The sequence below is a fragment of the Ahaetulla prasina genome, chromosome 14 (assembly GCF_028640845.1).
Source record: "Ahaetulla prasina isolate Xishuangbanna chromosome 14, ASM2864084v1, whole genome shotgun sequence".
In the NCBI taxonomy this organism is placed as follows: domain Eukaryota; kingdom Metazoa; phylum Chordata; class Lepidosauria; order Squamata; family Colubridae; genus Ahaetulla; species Ahaetulla prasina.
The window spans coordinates 12,373,355-12,390,742 of NC_080552.1; the positions used below are offsets into that span (position 1 = coordinate 12,373,355).

General features: G+C 47.8%; 1 protein-coding gene across 4 annotated transcripts in view; it reads left to right on the top strand.

Moving 5' to 3' along the window:
* The window catches only part of CAPN15 (calpain 15), a 160,811-nt gene extending 148,447 nt beyond the window's left edge, over window positions 1–12,364 (top strand). For all 4 annotated transcript variants that reach the window (XM_058156985.1, XM_058156984.1, XM_058156986.1 and 1 more), the window contains 4 exons: window positions 1,352–1,578; window positions 3,456–3,622; window positions 4,748–4,926; window positions 6,935–12,364. In XM_058156985.1, coding sequence (XP_058012968.1) covers window positions 1,352–1,578; window positions 3,456–3,622; window positions 4,748–4,926; window positions 6,935–7,112 — 751 coding nt within the window. In that variant the 3' untranslated portion in view covers window positions 7,113–12,364. The remainder of the gene's footprint in view (window positions 1–1,351; window positions 1,579–3,455; window positions 3,623–4,747; window positions 4,927–6,934) is intronic.
* Window positions 12,365–17,388: the final 5,024 nt, after the last annotated feature.

Sequence of the window (17,388 nt, forward strand, 5' to 3'; positions counted from 1 at the left end):
TGGCCACGCCCCCCCAGGCCCCCAAGGTCAGACACAATTCTGATGCGGCCCTCATTGAAATCGAACCTGCTCTAGCACTTCCTGACGGTTCCACATTCAGCCATGATGGTTTGTGGATCCTAGCTTTGATACATTTCATCCCAGAAGGAGGCTGCCTATCTTGGTCATCTTCAGGGAGCAGGGTTTATGCACTTCATCCCATTCTCCTAAACCCAGTTTTCTGCACTACAAGTAGTCCTTGACTTACAACTGTTCATTCTGTGACCATTCAAAGTTAACGATTGGAAAAAAAGCAACTTACAACCAGTGATTTGCTGGATTCTGGGAGTTGACGTGCACCTGTCTTAAAGCTGACAAGGTTGAGAAACTATAATCTTGAGGATTTTGCAAGAACTGGTTCCCAGTTCTATTTCCGTATAGATTATGGCTTCTCAACCTTGGCAGCTTTGAGACAGGTGGATCTCAACTCCCAGAATTCCCCAGCCAGCATTATGGTTTCTCAACCATCACAGCTTTAAGAGAGGTGGACATCAACTCCCAGAATCCAGCAGGTGGACTTCAAATCCAGTGAGTGGACTTCAACTCCCAGAATCCAGCAAATCACATTGCAGTGTGAACTTGATAGCAACTTTGGAGTCTACTTCATAAAGACGTAGAAAATTGCCTTGAAGAACCCAAGGTCAAGCACACAGCCCATCGCACCTCGTGTTGTCAGTTGCATCTGTCTAGGGTTTCAAGCTGGCGGCTGACTGGGAACCAGTTCTACTGGCAAAATCCTCAAAATTATGGTTTCCCAACCTTGGCAAGCTTAAGATGAGTGGACTTCAACTCCCAGAATTCTCGAGTCAGCAGCCAGCTTGAAACCCTGGACAGATACAGCTGACCACCTGGGCTATGTAACTCTGGGAGTTGAAGTGTCAGAGTTTGTTGCAAAAAACAAATCCAGAAGCACACACAAATAAACTGATGCAGTAGGATTCATTAACTTCCTTATGTACACAATAATACGTGAAGTAAGTTTTCAATACCAACAGCAGATTCACAGTTTCATTTCAGCTCAGATCAGCAGACAAGTTCAGACACACACTGGTTTCAGTTTCATTTCTCTGCACAGACTCAGAAGCTGCAGACTAAGACACCCCCTGGCTCCAGTCTGTCTCAGCTCCCAGTTGGCTGACTTAGATGCTATGCCTATTCATTGGCTGACCTTGTTACCATGTCTTCCCAGTCATGAATATTCTGACATGAAGTCTAACCCTCTTAAAGTTGCCACGACTGGGGATCCTGATCTAAATGGACAAGAAGCACCCTGCCACTGAGCTGCGCCCCTTTCCCTCTTGTCCTTTCTCAGACGCTCGGACACCGTAGACAGCCATCTCCTCGACCTCTGCATCATGGTGTTCCGGGCCACCTTCATCAATGGGAGCAAGCTAAGCCTGGGACGCCTGATGGCCCACAGCAAGCGAGCGGTCAAGAAATTTGTCAACTGTGACATCATGCTGGAGCCGGGCGAGTACGCCGTGGTGTGCTGTGCCTTCAACCACTGGACTACCCCAGTACCGGGGACCTCAGGCCCAGGTGAGAGCAGTGGGTGGCTTGCTTGGAAGATAGGACTGAGAGGGAATAGAAAGATGCCAGCGTTTGAAGAAAAGCCCTCTTTAAGAGTCACAGTGGCGCAGTGGTTAGAATGCAGTACTGCAGTCTACTTCTGCTGACTGCCGGCTGCCTGCAATTTGGCAGTTCGAATCTCACCAGGCTCAAGGTTGACTCAGCCTTCCATCCTTCTGAGGTGGGTCAAGAGGACCCAGATTGCTGGGGGCAATGTGTTGACTCTGTAAACTGCTTAGAGAGGGCTCTAAAAGCAGTATATGCTATTGCTATTGCTCTGTCTATCTATCTATCTATCTATCTATCTATCTATCTATCTATCTATCTATCTATCTATCTATCATCTATCTATCTATCTATCTATCTATCTATCTATCTTTTATTATTATTATTATTATTATTATTATTATTATTATTATTATTATTATTATTATTATTATTATTATTTGCATTTATATCCCGCCCTTCTCCGAAGACTCAGGGCGGCTTACACTATGTTGGCAATAGTCTTCATCCTATTTGTATATTTATATACAAAGTCAACTTATTGCCCCCAACAATCTGGGTCCTCATTTTACCTACCTTATAAAGGATGGAAGGCTGAGTCAACCTTGGGCCTGGTGGGACTAGAACCTGCAGTAATTGCAAGCAGCTGCTGTTAATAACAGACTGTCTTACCAGTCTGAGCCACAGAGGCCCTGATCTATCTATCATCTCATCAGGCTCAAGGTTGACTCGGCCTTCCATCCTTCAGAGGTGGGTAAAATAAGGACCCAGATTGCTGGGGGCAATGTGCTGACTCTGTAAACCGCTTAGAGAGGGCTGTAAAAGCACTCTGAAGCGGTATATTGTGCTATTGCTATTAATCGTTTCAAGGACTCCCTCCAGAAGTCAGTGTGAAGTTTGGTTGTTGAACTGCAGCTGGGGAGTCCAAGGCTCAGTGATCTTCAATACAAGAGAATATTTGTAGCTCAGGGTTGGGCTGTGAGGTCCTCAGTGCTCTCTGAGCTTGGTGGTTTTCTTGCAGACGTTTCATTACCGAGCTAGGTAACATCATCAGTGCTAGAAGGGAAGTGAGATGGGATCAAGGAAGAGGAGAAGGAGGAGTCTCTGAGTTGGGCAGTTTTCCTGCAGATGTTTCGTTACCAAACGAGGTAACCTCATCAGTGCAGAGCTAAGCAAATGAGATTTTTCTCATTTGCGGGGTTCTTCTCTTGGGGTAACAAGAGTTTTGCACCTGGAGGCAAAGCAAGACAAAAAATCTGACAAATCTTATCTTAATTACTTCCTTCTCTCCTTAATTTTCCCTTGGCTCTCTTCGGTAAAAAGGAACTTTTGCCAAATAGTCCAGTAACGGCAAACATTTTCGGCACCATGCCCAAACCGGAACCTGCGTGTGCCAGAGCCCTGAAAACTCGGAAGACCAGCTGGCTGGTGCGCATGTGCGTGCCAGCCAGCTGGTCTTCTGGTTTCCATCGCGCGCATGTGTGCTGGCCGGCTGGTCTTCGCATGCGCCAGAGCCCCGGAAACCAGAAGTGCCACTGGCGACGGTACACATGCCCAGAGAGAGGGTTCTGCATGCCACCTCTGGCACGCGTGCCATAGGTTCGCCATCATGGAAATAGTCAATTAAATAATTCAGTGTTTTATGTTTTCCTGGGAAAAGTTTAACCAAAGTTCCTAAGTGCTGAGGAGAGACCTTCGTTCTTCAGGCGGGGACGACGTTTGGATCCTCTTAAGCTCGTGGTATCCTGGCATCCCGCCAGGCAGAATGGTGTTAAGCTTGGGGTTCTTGTCTCCTAACAACTGAACCCAGCCATACCTCTGCATTTTTCCATCTCTTTCAGGCTCCAGCCCTACATCTAGCAGCGAATGCCCGCCCACCGAAGTCTCCAGCTACATCTTGGCCATCTACGGTTCCCGCCTCGTGATGGTAGAACAGATTGAGGCCCAATCGACCACCCTGGCCGACGCCATCATTCTCCTCACGGAGAACAAGGGCGAGCGGCATGAGGTGGGTGTGTCGCTAGCCGTCCTTCCCCTTGAGGAGACTGTAGAGTTTTGGATTTGAGTTTGGCGGTTCCGATTATTGACGTTAAAGTGATTAGAAAAGAATTTTTTTAAAAAAATGATCTCAGTTCTCTTCAGGATTATTGAGGTAACCTGTTGACCTGTGGACTTCAAATCCCAGAATTCCACAAGCAGCAGCTTCTTTTAGAGTAGGAGTGTCCAACCTTGGCAACTTTTGTGGACTTCAATTCCCAGAATTCCCCAGCTGTGCTGAAAGAAAGCTGTGCTGGCTGGGGAATTCTGGGAGTTTGTCAGAATTTGTTGCAGAAGTCACATCCAGAAAGCACACACAGATAACTGATTTGGCAGGATTCATTAACTTCTCTTTATATATAAAATGGAGGGATGCGGTGGCTCAGTGGCTAAGATGCTGAGCTTCTCGATCGAAAGGTCTGCAGTTCAGTGGTTCGAATCCTGAGTGCCGTGTCACGGGCAGAGCTCCCGTTACTTGTCCCAGCTTCTGCCAACCTAGCAGTTTGAAAGCATGTAAAAAACGCAAGTAGAAAAATAGGGACCACCTTTGGTGGGAAAGTAACAGCGTTCCGTGTGCCTTTGGCATCTATTCATGCCGGTCACATGACCATGGAGACATCTTCAGACAGCACTGGCTCTTTGGCTTTGAAACGGAGATGAGCATCGCCCCCTAGAGTCAGGAACAACTAGTACATATGCGCGAGGGGAACCTTTACCTTTACCTTATATATAAAATAACACATTCAATACCAAAAGCGGATTCTTCCAACGTGGTAGCAAGTAGAGATTGTAAGTAAGTACAGAACACAGACAGAGTACAGCAGAGAAGAGTCTAGTTTCAGTTTCAATTCAGCAGACTAGTTTCAGTTTCCAAACAGTCCCCATTGGCTGACTCAGTTGCTATGCCTATTCATTGGCTGATCTTGTTACCATGTCTCTGCCAGTCGTGAATTCTCTGACAAGAATCTTAAAGACCACCAAAGGTCGGACACTCCTGGCTTAAGTGTAATGGGACGTGACCTTCATCCCAACCTTCAATCTGTTGACCGACGACTCCTTCAGAGAAACGGGCTGATTATTTTCCTTTCTGGAACAGGGGCGTGAAGGGATGACCTGTTACTACCTGACCCACGGCTGGGCCGGTCTCATTGTCGTGGTGGAGAATCGGCACCCCAAGTCCTATCTCCATGTCCAGTGTGATTGCACAGATAGCTTCAATGTCGTATCCACTCGGGGCAGCTTGAAGACACAGGACAGCGTGCCACCTTTGCACAGGTGAGAGCCCAGAAATGCAAAAGAGCATGGCAGGTATGGCTGGTCCGATGTGCATTCCAACGCTGAAGCTGCGGAACTAAGGAGAAATAAGATCCCTAATTAGCATTTTATTTTACTTTACTTTACTTTAACTTTACTTTTTACTTTTTTACTTTTTACTTTTTTACTTTACATTATTTTATGTTTTACTTCTTATTTCTTTACTTTACTTTTTATTTCTTTACTTTACTTTTTATTTTTTTCCTTTCTTTACTTTTTACTCCTTTTACTTTACTTTACTTTACTTTATTTTTATTTATTTTTATTTATTTATTTTTTTTATTTTATTTTATTTTATTATTTATGGGCCCTTGGGTATGTGTGTCAGCCTGCAAACCATATTTCAGTGACGATCTAGCCCCTGCGGCAAGGTTTTTCAGAAATGTTCTGCTATTTATTACTCCTTATTTATTTATTTATTTATTTATTTATTTATTTATTTATTTATTTTTCGCATTTTTATACCGCCCTATCTCCCTAGGGACTCAGGGCGGTTTACAGCCAGAATAAAACATACATGTAAATACAGGATAAAATAACAGTTAAAAAACTTATTAAATAAGGCCGAATGTTTAAAATAGAAATACAAATAATGAAACCCCATTAAAACCAAATTCAAAATTTAAAAATTCTAGTCCAGTCCTGCGCAAATAAATAGATGTGTCTTAAGCTCGCGGCGGAAGGTTCGAAGGTCCGGAAGTTGACGAAGTCCTGGGGGAAGTTCGTTCCAGAGGGTGGGAGCCCCCACAGAAAAGGCCCTTCCCCTGGGTGTCGCCAGTCGGCACTGCCTGGCTGACGGCACCCTGAGGAGACCCTCCCTGTAAGAGCGCACGGGTCAGTGAGAGGCAATCGGTGGCAGCAGACGGTCCCGTAAGTAACCCAGCCCAAATGACAGCTGGTCATTTGCATTCTTTTAGAGAGTCGTTGAGGCCGCTTGGAGGTTTATGTGTGTCTTCAGGGTCAGCTGAATAATGCAATTGACCAGCTCTCTGCAAGGACTAGAAATCCTTTAATTCCCCACAATCCAGTCAGAGCTGAAGAAGCTTCTTGGATGAGAAGCGAAACGTCTTCAAAGAAAAACCAGAAAGTCCAGTTGCCTCTTGAAAAAAAAAAAAAAAAAAAAGAAGCACCTTTTTGGGGACTTCTCCCACAATAAGAGCATGGAAGAGAAAGGAACAAGAAAGAACAGCTCAGCTTCCCAAGTGTTTGACCTTGGGTTTCTGGGCATCGGTTATTTATTGCCAGAAAACTTTAAGATCACCCCGTTGGCTTTGTGCCTACAAAGAAGGACTAGAACTCACAGACTTCTGGTCTGATGCCCTAAACCAGGGGTCTCCAACCTTGGCAACTTTAAGACTTGTGGACTTCAACTTCCAGAGTTCCTCAGCCAGCTTTGCTTCGTTGAAGTCCACAAGCCTTAAAGTTGCCAAGGTTGGAGACCCCTGACTGTTAAACCACCACAGTGCTCCAAATTGGCTCTCTTTGATAGTTTATAGTGAGCTTAATCCCAGTGATCTCATCACGTTTTAGATGAGAACGTCGCGATTTGGCACCGTTTTACCAATTCTGCAAGATATCGGCTGAAACTTTTGTTTGGCAAGGATTTTAATCATTGGGGCGGGCTGGATGAGCTGCGGTGGCTCAGTGACTAGAGTGCAGTACTGCAGGCTACTTCTGCTGACTGCCGGCTGCCAGCAGTTTGGCAGATCGAATCTCACCGGGCTCAAAGTTGACTCACCCTTCCCTCCTTCCGAGGTGGGTAAAATGAGGACCCAGATTGTTGGCGGCAAATAGGCTGACTTATAAACCGCTTAAAGAGGGCTGGAAAGCACCGTGAAGTGATATATAAGTCTATTGCTATTACTAACTACTTCTTCAGACTCAAGAAACACTCTCACCTCCCTCTCCCATCCTTCCCCCTCCCCCCCCAAAACTTCCCCTCTTCTCTATTTTGGTTCTCCTCCTTCAGGCAGGTCCTGGTGATTTTATCCCAACTGGAAGGAAACGCCGGATTCTCCATCACGCACCGCCTGGCTCACCGCAAGGCCACCCAGGCGTTCCTCAACGACTGGATGTCAACAAAGGGGACGCACAACCCCCTGCTCACCCCCGAGGTGGCGGGACTTCACGGGCCCCGGCCGCTATGACAAAGGGCCCCCCCTGCCCCCCTCTTCTGCTTCTGCCTTTTTCTAGCCCCGCCTGTCTCGTGCATTGCCCCAGCTGTCCGTCCAGAGCCCGTCAGGATTAAGGAGGACCGACGAATCGCGGGTTTCAAATTAAGCGCCTCGTCTCCTGTTCTCTGGGGCTAGGCTGGGAGCTGCTCAGGTTCCCCTCCCCACTCCCTCTCTTGAAACCCCCCCCCCTTCCCTCCCCTTTCCCACAGAAGATGCACTTTATCCAAAGCTGCGGTCAGGATAGGAGAGAAGGAAAAAAATTTTTAGAGCTGCGGGGGAAGGATGCCCCCCCTCGCAGATTCCAGCATACCGAACGGCCTGAGCGCTGCCAGCTGCTTGGCGCGGGGACGCGGTCGTCCTTCCCCTCAGCCACCCGGATATCCTACGGCTGCAACAATATACCTCTGGCGAATGTGTCTGTCTGTCTGTCTGCCTGCCTTCCCTCGCGGTTCATGGCGTCAGCAGCTGAGGAGAAGGGCGGGTTAGAGGAGGTCCTTTGCTCCATTAAGGGTGAAGGAGGTGGGTTTTCGTCCCCCTTCTAGTTATCCAGGCCCAGGAGATTGACAGCAGGGGTTGCCCAACCCCTGGCAACTTTTAAGTCTCGTGGACTTCAACTCCCAGAATTCCCCAGCCAAAATTTAAGACCTGTGGACTTCAGCTCGGTTCAGGCAAGCTGGCTGGGGAATTCTGGGAGTTGAAGTCCACAGGTCTTAAAGTAACCAAGGTTGAAGACCCCTGATTTCCAGAGAGATGGAGCCCGCCAAATCCACCTGGGTAGACCTGGCCTGCAGTTGCCTAAGGTGAGTTGGCATTTCACACCAGCCCCGAAGCAGGTTGCATATGATGCCACCAACCATCTCACCATGCAACACAAGCCAAGAAGCAGCTGTGAGAGACTGGTGGTGAGCCAGCCTGGAGGGACCTGTTGCTTGCAACACAATGGAGCCATACTGAAGACATACTGAGCTGGAGGGGGGGGGGGGTCTTTGCTTTGGTACCTGCCCCTGGTTCCTTCCTTGTAACCACCCACTCCCACCCGGGGCTGGGCGAGGAACCCAGGCCCACCCTTCCATTTTGGTTGACCGGCCAGCTAATGCTTCATCCGCCTGGGAAGAGCAGAAGGTCTTGATTTGTTTTTGTGTTGTTGTGTCCTTGTCGGTTGTCCTCCAGGGAGGCGAAGCAAAGTGTGCGTTTGTTGGGTCGCAATGTCCTTTCATTGCAGCTGGAGGCTGAAATGGAGGAAGGGAGCACACAGGACCCCCCCACCCCCGCTCCTTAGAAAGAGTTGGGAGTCCATTTCCTTGTGCGAGCTCTGTATTTGTTAAAAGAGGGAGGGGAGCACTTTCCCCACCCCCAATGTCTGCTTTTGGCCCCTTCTCCATCCCCCCACCAAGAAAGATGAGCCAGAAATCAGCCATGGGAAGGAGAGGAAAACAGGTTAGGGACTGTTTGTCCCTCCGCCTTCCGTGCTCCAGATTTCACTCTACCTGGAAGGTTTGACAGGTGGGCAACGTACCTGAAGACATGGAGCGAGTTTAGCACTTTTGCATTCTGCAGTTGGATGCTTAGCCTCCCACCGTGGAGAGATCCTTCCGTTTTCCCACGAAGGTGAGCCGAATCCTGCCGGGAGTTGCTGGGCTTCCAATGGATCAGGTCAGAATGGTCGGGAGAAGGTCGAAGAGGAGTCGCTGAGCCCCATCAAGATCCGCGGAGTTTTAGACTCGGGAACAGGGTAATGCAGGACAGGGTTTCTAGTGAAACAGGAGGGGTTCAAAGCCCAGGGAAGCAGGGATAGCGTTGGTCTTGCCCAACCCTCTTGATCTGAAAAGAGAGGGTTGGAGGAAGCATGGACGCAAGAATGTTGAGGAGTCGGCAGTAGCCGATGTTCCTCTTTCGGTTCTCTAAAAGTTTAGGGAACTTGGACTTGGTGGTCTCCCGTCTAAGCTCACGAATTCCTGCCCCTGTGCTGCCGATGAAGGCATTTAGAGAAGGTTTTATCTCGAATCTGCTGCAGATAGGAGATAATGCCCCTTTCCTCTTCCTCGGCCTCTTTGTCTAGGCAGAAGATGCGGGAGGATAGCAAGGATGGGGCTGGGAGAAGAGGCGGACTCGTGCCCTTCGTTTGAAATTTGAGGTGGTGGGGGGAAGTGGGACTTCCCAGTGGGTCTGGGAGGAGGGGAGGATTTGGCCCATTCGCTTGGCCCATTTTCCTCTAGAGATGAGTTTGTTGTTTAGCAAGACCAAAAGGGAAGTGAAACGGTCAACGCTTGGCCATCGTTGGCTTAAACGAGTCGTCTGGAGACGCATGCGGCGACTGAACCTTCTCCAGAGTCTCTGGTCTACCACGTAGCGGAACGACCACAATCATGGTTCATGCTTGGCTGGTGGGATCTCCTGCCACCAGACCATGCCAACTTTTTAGCTCTGCGAGCTTGATCGCAAATGGGACAGAGCCATAGACAGAAAGAGAGAGAGAGAGCGCATTAACTCAGGCCGGTTAGAGAAGGGAAAAAGGTGAAAGGATCTAGGTACCCTTAAAGAAAGTGGGGGGACCTGCTCCTGTGTAAACACAGCAGCTGAAACTAGGAACTAGAGATGCTGTCCCGCACCATTCCATTTCATCCGCCAGTGTCAAGTAGGGGATAGATCCCCAGTCGATCAGAGAATCCTGCATTCTGCAAAATTGGAGCGATTCTCTGGTCCAGGGATCTCCAACCTTGGTCCCTTTAAGACTCGTGGACTTCAATTCCCAGAGTCCCTCAGCCAGCAAAGCTGGCTGAGGAACTCTGGGAGTTGAAGTCCACGAGTCTGAAAGGGACCAAGATTGGAGACCCCTGCTCTGCTCCTTCTCCCCCCTGGAAAGAAAAATGATGGGGATGGAAACTTTTTGGCCACAGAGATGACAAAAGATGTGGACATCCTTCTAGAGCAGTGATGGTGAACCTTTTTTCCCCCCCTCGGGTGCCAAAAGCGTGCACGCCATAGCGCGTGTGCCGACACCCATAATGCAATGCCTCACCACCCACGCATGCGCGTGTTCCCCCCCGCCAGGCATGCATGTGCAACCCCTCGTGCTCCCCCCCCCCGCATGCAGGTGCGACCCCCATTTTGGTGCTAGCAGGCCTCCCTGAAGCCGCCTAGAACCAAAAACGGGGGAGGGGGGGTACCACATGCCATTGTCCCATTTTGGTGCTAGCAGGCCTCCCTGAAGCCTGGAACCAAAAACTAGGTGCCTGCGGGCACTGCACCACCACCCCGCATATGCGCATGCGATACCAGCCCCGCTCATGCATGCACGCCTCCCGGCACAGACTCAAAAATCAGCTAGCCGGCGGGAGGCACGCGGGCATGCACAGTGGAGCTGACCTGGGCGTCGGCTCGCGTGCTGACAGAGATGTCTCCACGTGCCACAGTTTTGCCATCATGGTTCTAGAGCAAAAGTGACAGCTCTGTGTTCAGAAAAAAGCCAGCAATTTCAGTCTTCCAGCACTTGCTTTGGGGGATGTTGTAGTTTCGTGGCCTTTAGTGGCAGGTGGCCATGGTTCGGGGGAGTTGCATTGGGGAACGGGCGGAGGTGGGGCGAGGTGATGAAACACCTTTCTAGGAAATCTTGACCAGCTGGTTTTGCTCACTTGCCCATCCAAAGGGTCACGGCCAGCAACCCGATCCTTCCAATGTTTTGACATCCCTTCAGACGTCGAGAGTTTGGTTGAACTGACATTTCCTGGCTGCAGGAAGGACTTGACCTGAGTGGTGCTAGTGGCCTAGAGGTGGAGCTCTCCCCTCACAATCAGGAGGTTGTGTGAGTTCGATCCTAGGTAGAGGCAGATGTTTATTTCTCTCTCTCTCTGGGCACACTTGAGAATCTATCTGCCGAATATAACTCCGCATTGGCAACAGGAAAGGGCATCCGGCCAGTAAACACTCAGCTCCATTCAGTTGCCCAAGACTCCACCCCGATGCAAGGGATGATGGGGTCGTTAAAAGAAGATGATGAGGAAGGACTCGACCCGGGAGTTATTACTCTTCTCTCTCTCTTCGTGGAGAGCTCAAGACAGCTTCCATGTGTTTTTAATAGCCATTCTTCTTCTCGGAGAACCTTGAGCAGGGGGTGGGGGGGGTAGGAATGTTTAGCAATTCACACCGATGTCGAAACAGATTTGTTTGCAAATATGCCATAAACTCTCAGGAGGAGGGAGGGAGGGAGAAGGGCTTTGATGTGTAGGACATGGCTGCATCGACATCGCATGGAAACCTCCAGAAGGACAGGGTATGCCTGAACTGAGGGCTAATATGGCATTGCCAGGACTTGGGGAATGAAGCAGCAATGCCAATCTTTTTATCATACATCCTACTTGTAACATTTATTCCTCACCCATATTTCAGGTAGCAGCAGGAAAGGAAGCTTAATTTCCTTTTCCCTGTTTTGTTTCTTCCGCTCCTTCGCCCTCCTTCACGTTGGCGCCCAAGTCAACGTCCATCCTGCCTGCATTTCGTTGTCCCGGGCCAACAGAAACGGCCCAGTTCTTCCTCATTTATTCGTTTGGGATTCCGTCCGAAAATTATGTCAGCCATTTCTGCTTTCTTAAAATCTTTTTTTCTTTTCTTTTTCGTGTCTAATGTATGTGCGTGTGTCTTTCGGTTCACTCTCAGCTGAGCTGTGAATAATTTTTAATCATGTAAATAATTGTGCACCTCTTAAAAGAAAAAGCATAGGATATTTTATCAATTGTAAATCAAATCTGTAATCAGTTCCCTGTATAATATGAATTATCCCATGAGTGGTTTTCAAGCTCAGGTTCCAAAGGACCAAATAAGAATTAAAAAGTTGGGTTTTTTAAAAAATTGTTTGCCTTGGTCGACACGTTTGTGAGAGATGCAGATGTTGGAATAGTGAAAAGGGTACGTTTACATATATTTTTTCTCCGCTGGGGTGTTTGGGAGGTGTGCAATTACAATTTCCATCGCTTTTAATCAACACACCTAAGAACACTGCTCAACTTTGCTGACTTCACACTATGTGGACGTCAACTCACAGAATTTCCCAGCCAGCCAGAATTCTGGGAGTTGAAGTCCCCACATCTTAAAAGTTGCCAAGATTAGAAAACATTGGTTTCAACCAGTAGTGGGTTGCTACCGGTTCTCCCCAGTTCGCAAGAACCGGTAGTAAACATTTTGAGTAGTTCGGAGAACCGGCAGTAAAAATTCTGCCTGGCCCCGCCCCCAATCTATTGTTGCTTCCCGACTCCCAGCTGATCGGCTTGAAGGAAAAAAATCAAGATTCGCTTGTCGAAGAAGAGAGAGAAAAAACACAAGACACCGTTCCTTTAAATTGATCGGCTGCTTCTCAGCCAGGAGATCGCTTGGCAAAGAAGAAGGTGTGTGTGGGGGGGGAAACGCTACCGTTTTAAATTGACAGAGCGGCTAGAAGCTCCATTCTGAGTCAGCTGAACAACAAATTGGATAAGAGGAGGAATTCTTATATGGTTCAATGTTTTTAAAGTTTTGGGGTTTGTGCAACATGGGCTTTGTGTTTCTAAAAAGGTTTGGGCGATTTCCATTGTGAAGGATCTTGTCTTGAATGAGTTTTCTGCCTGCTTGCAAATGGAGCCGAATTTCCGGTAGCTGTTTTCTGCTTACAAAGTTTCCTTTATGCAGCTGGCAGGAATGTGGAATTCCAGGCAGGTTCCTTGCTAGCAGCTTGATTATTCCTTAAATATCTGGGATATTTTATTTAGGAAATGAAGAGAGGGGAGTTTGATTCCTTCCAGAACAGATTAGTGGGGTGGGGAGGAAATGGGGTTTTGAAGTAATCTTCCCCTGGAGTGGGGAGGGAATGGGGATTTTAGGCTTGCTGTCAAACATCAGCCATAATACTAATGATTGTTTTGAACAATATGCAGGTTGTATTACATGAATAACTATTTTATATATGAAATTATGACTGAAACCTATATAGGTTCACACTGTCAGGAAGTTTCTCCTTAGTTTTAGGGTGCTTCTCTCTTTGTTGAGTTTCCATCCATTGCTTCTTGTTTTGCCTTCTGGTGCTTTGGAAAATACTTCCTCCCCACTTCTTTCTAGCAGCCCCTTAAAAGCCTGTTGCCTATCACACTCTTGGGCAAAGCATATGAGCCATTTCCTCCTTTCAGTGGTCCATGAAAGTGCATCTATAGCAGAGGTCTCTAACCTTGGCCACTTTAAGACTTTAAGACAGCAAAGCTGGCTGAGGAATTCTGGGAGTTGAATTGGCCAAGTTTGGAGACCCCTGATCTATAGTATGTAGATATTAAAGTTGCAAAAAGGTGAACAACATTTTTGCAGAACTGTAGATACGTTGAGGCTTGGTGTGACAAGGAATGGCTGGGAGGAGAGGGGCCAGGCGAGGTACCCTTTGACATGAGAGACATTGAGTTGGCCATGCCTACCCAGTCACATGACCATCAAGCTACACCCACTGTCACATGACCATCAAGCCATGCCCACAAAATAAGCCACGCCCACAGAACCGGTAGCAAAAAAAATTAGAACCCACCCCTGGTTTCAACCAACATTTTTGGAAGGCTACAGAGCTGAATTTGCTCAGTATAGTAAACTTGGCTAAAACATGGGAAGTTTGAGGTTAGGTATATTTAAGAACTCAGCTGGTCCCGTTGTTTTATGTGAAACTAACAATCCCTTATTTGAATACGAAAGGTGTCCAGCAGACATTCTAGGCTTAGCAAGTCGGATAATTCAGTTAGTATTTTTCCGTTCTCCCATCAATGTTTTGCATGACTTCAAAAGTGGAGATATGCCCTTCAGTTCTCAAGAGTTCTCTGTATATAGTGCCTGCTCTACTGCAGACTAAATGGAACTGGGAAAAGGAGACCTTAAAAGACCACATGCTAGAGTTTTAACATCATCAAGAAGCATTTCACTATTTGGGGTTGTGATACCTGAGTTGGCTACAGTCATGCTCTTCTACAGGGAAAACATAAAAACGAAAGTGTGTGTGTAGTGGGGGGGGGGTGGAATCTGATATATTAGACACATAAAACAGTGGTGGGTTGCTAGCAGTTGGCGAACTAGTAGCGGTGGAAGGCTCAGCCCACCTACCCGGACGCTTCTGCGCATGTGCAGAAGCGTTACACGTGCGCAGGAAAGCAAGCGCTCCCACAAGTGAACCGGTAACAATGGGTTTTGAAACCCGCCCCTGACATAAAACAGGTACAATATTTAGGTACAATATACCTTTTGTAAACTAGACTGAACTCAGTTGAGCTGCCAAGCCACAAGCAGGTTGAACTGAACACTCATCAACAGCAGAGGGCAGCAAAGTCCAAAGATCAGCATCAGCTGTTCCTCCCTACTCACAATCGCCCACAAGATCAGAAGATGACACATGGTTGGAAGATGGAATAACGAGTTGGAAGGGACCTTGGAGGTCTTCTAGCCCAACCCCTTGCTCAAGCAGGAGAAGCCATTGGGGGGCAGGAACTGTTAAAGTGACTCCCGTTTGATACACTAATAACAATCAATGGAATTTATCTATTGAGTCCATCTCATAGTTGTTCTCCGCAACCCCATGAAACTCCCTGTAGATAGCATCAGAGCAATGGTGGAATTCACATTTTTTTACTACCGGCTCTGTGGACGTGGCTTGGTAGGCGTGGTGTGGCTTGGTGGGTATGACAGGGGAAGGATACTGCAAAATCTCCATTCCCTCCCCACTCCTGGGGGAAGGATATTGCAAAATCCCCACTCCTGGGGGAAGGATATTGCAAAATCCCCATTCCCTCCCCACTCCTGAAGGAAGGATATTGCAAAATCCCCATTCCATTCCCACTCCTGACGGAAGGATATTGCAAAATCCCCATTCCCTCCCCACTCCTGAAGGAAGGATACTGCAAAATCTCCATTCCATCCCCACTCCTGACGGAAGGATATTGCAAAATCCCCATTCCCTCCCCACTCTTGGGGGAAGGATATTGCAAAATCCCCATTCCCTCCCCACTCCTGGGGGGAAGGATATTGCAAAATCCCCATTCCCTCCCCACTCCTGAAGGAAGGATATTGCAAAATCCCCATTCCATCCCCACTCCTGAGGGAAGGATATTGCAAAATCCCCATTCCCTCCCCACTCCTGGGGGAAGGATATTGGAAAATCCCCACTCCTGGGGGAAGGATATTGCAAAATCCCCATTCCCTCCCCACTCCTGAAGGAAGGATATTGCAAAATCCCCATTCCATCCCCACTCCTGAAGGAAGGATATTGCAAAATCCCCATTCCCACCCCACTCCTGACAGAAGGATATTGCAAAATCCCCATTCCATCCCCTCCCCTCCCAGGAGTCCCTACGCAGCCCATATTGGATGCAGGTAGGGGCAGGGTATGCACAGAGGCTCAGGAAGGCCAAAAAACAGGCCTACCGGAAGTTCACCAAGGCCGGAAACGGGCCATTTTCACCCTCCTGGAGGCTCGAGGAAAGCCTCCAGAGCCTGGGGAGGACAAAAACACTGCCCACTTAGGCTCTGGAGGCTTTCTGTGAAAATGGCCCGTTTCCAGCCTTCCTGAATGTTTTTTACCCTCCGCCGTGATGCAGGAGGCCAAGTAGGCCATGCCCACCATGGCCACACCCACCCAGCAACCGGGCCGAGAACCCTTTGCTAAAATTTTTGAATCCCACCCTTGTTCATAATGTGTCGGAAGTAGGATCATTTGAGCCTGTGTCCTGAGACAGAACTCTGAGTCGCTTTGTTCAGTCCACTCTAGAAAGAGTGCAGAGAAGAGCAACCAAGAGGATTAGGGGACTGGAGGCTAAAACATATGAAGAACGGCTGCAGGAACTGGGTAGGTCTAGTTTAATGAAAAGAAGGACTAGGGGAGACAGGATAGCAGTCTTCCAATATCTCAGGGGCTGCCACAAAGAAGAGGGAGTCAAGCTGTTCTCCAAAGCACCTGAGGGCAGGATAAGAAGCAACGGATGGAATCTAATTCTCTAGACTTTCTAGACTCTAGAAAGAGTGCAGAGAAGAGCAACAAAGATGATTAGGGGACTGGAGGCTAAAACATATCAAGAAAGGTTGCAGGAACTGGGTATGTCTAATTTAATAAAAAGAAGGACTAGGGGAGACACAATAGCAGTCTTCCAATATCTCAGGGGCTGCCACAAAGAAGAGGGAGTCAAGCTATTCTCTAAAACACCTGAGGGCAGGACAAGAAGCAATTGGATGGAAACTAATCAAGGAAAGAAGCAACTTAGAACTAAGGAGAAATTTCCTGACAGAACAATTAATCAGTGGGACAACTTGCCTCCAGAAGTTGTGTGTGCTTCAACACTGGAGGTTTTTAAGAAGTTGGACAACTATTTGTCTGAAGCGGTGTTAGTCTATTCTAATTTGTCTTCTTGGACATTCAGGGTGCTCTCGGGAGTCTTCACCAACATCAAAATGCAAAAGCATCAACACTCTTCCTAATCGTTCAAGTTTAATGCTGATACAGTCAAAAGCTATACAGACAACATTACCAGCAAAAAATAAATATCCATGCAATGTTTAAGTCCAACATCAATAATTACAAGGATAATGAATGCCAAGACACATCATTCCAGATAGATAAACCATTGACTCTTCCATTCATGCAATTTATCATTATAAGTATATGTCGATAAGTCGTGATGGGTCGGACACGACTTCGCAACTAACAACAACAATCGGTAAGTCTTAATGCATCGGCTTAGTAATAAAAGATTCCCCTGAATGAAAATGTTTTGAATTTCCTGCCTCTAAAACAGGGGTCTCCAGCCTTGGCAACTTGAAGCCTAGAGGACTTCAACTCCCAGAATTCCCCAGCCAGCAACATTACATTTGGCACCCTGCACAGGATGGGCAGGGTGTTAAAATTAGTGGCAGGAAAAGGCAATTCTTGATTTTTTTTCCCCCTTCCTAATTGTTATCTCATTTGATAAAGAGAAATTATCACCCTAGATTTCCTTCCAAAGGGTGAGTCTGGGTGAGTTTCTCCTGAATGAAGGATGGTGTCTTAGCCCTTCTTTAGTGATGAATTGCCCAGGAAGTGGGTGGGAAACAGGGATGGAATGCTCCCGGTTCCAACCGGATCCTGCGATCCGGTAGCGATCGTGGCCGGTGGTTCAGCGATCCGGTAGCCATCGCAGAACCACCAGTGACACCCGCCTCCCGGGTGTCATTACTTCCTGGTTTTAACCAGGAAGTAATGTGTTTTTTAACCTTCTGCGCATGCACAGTT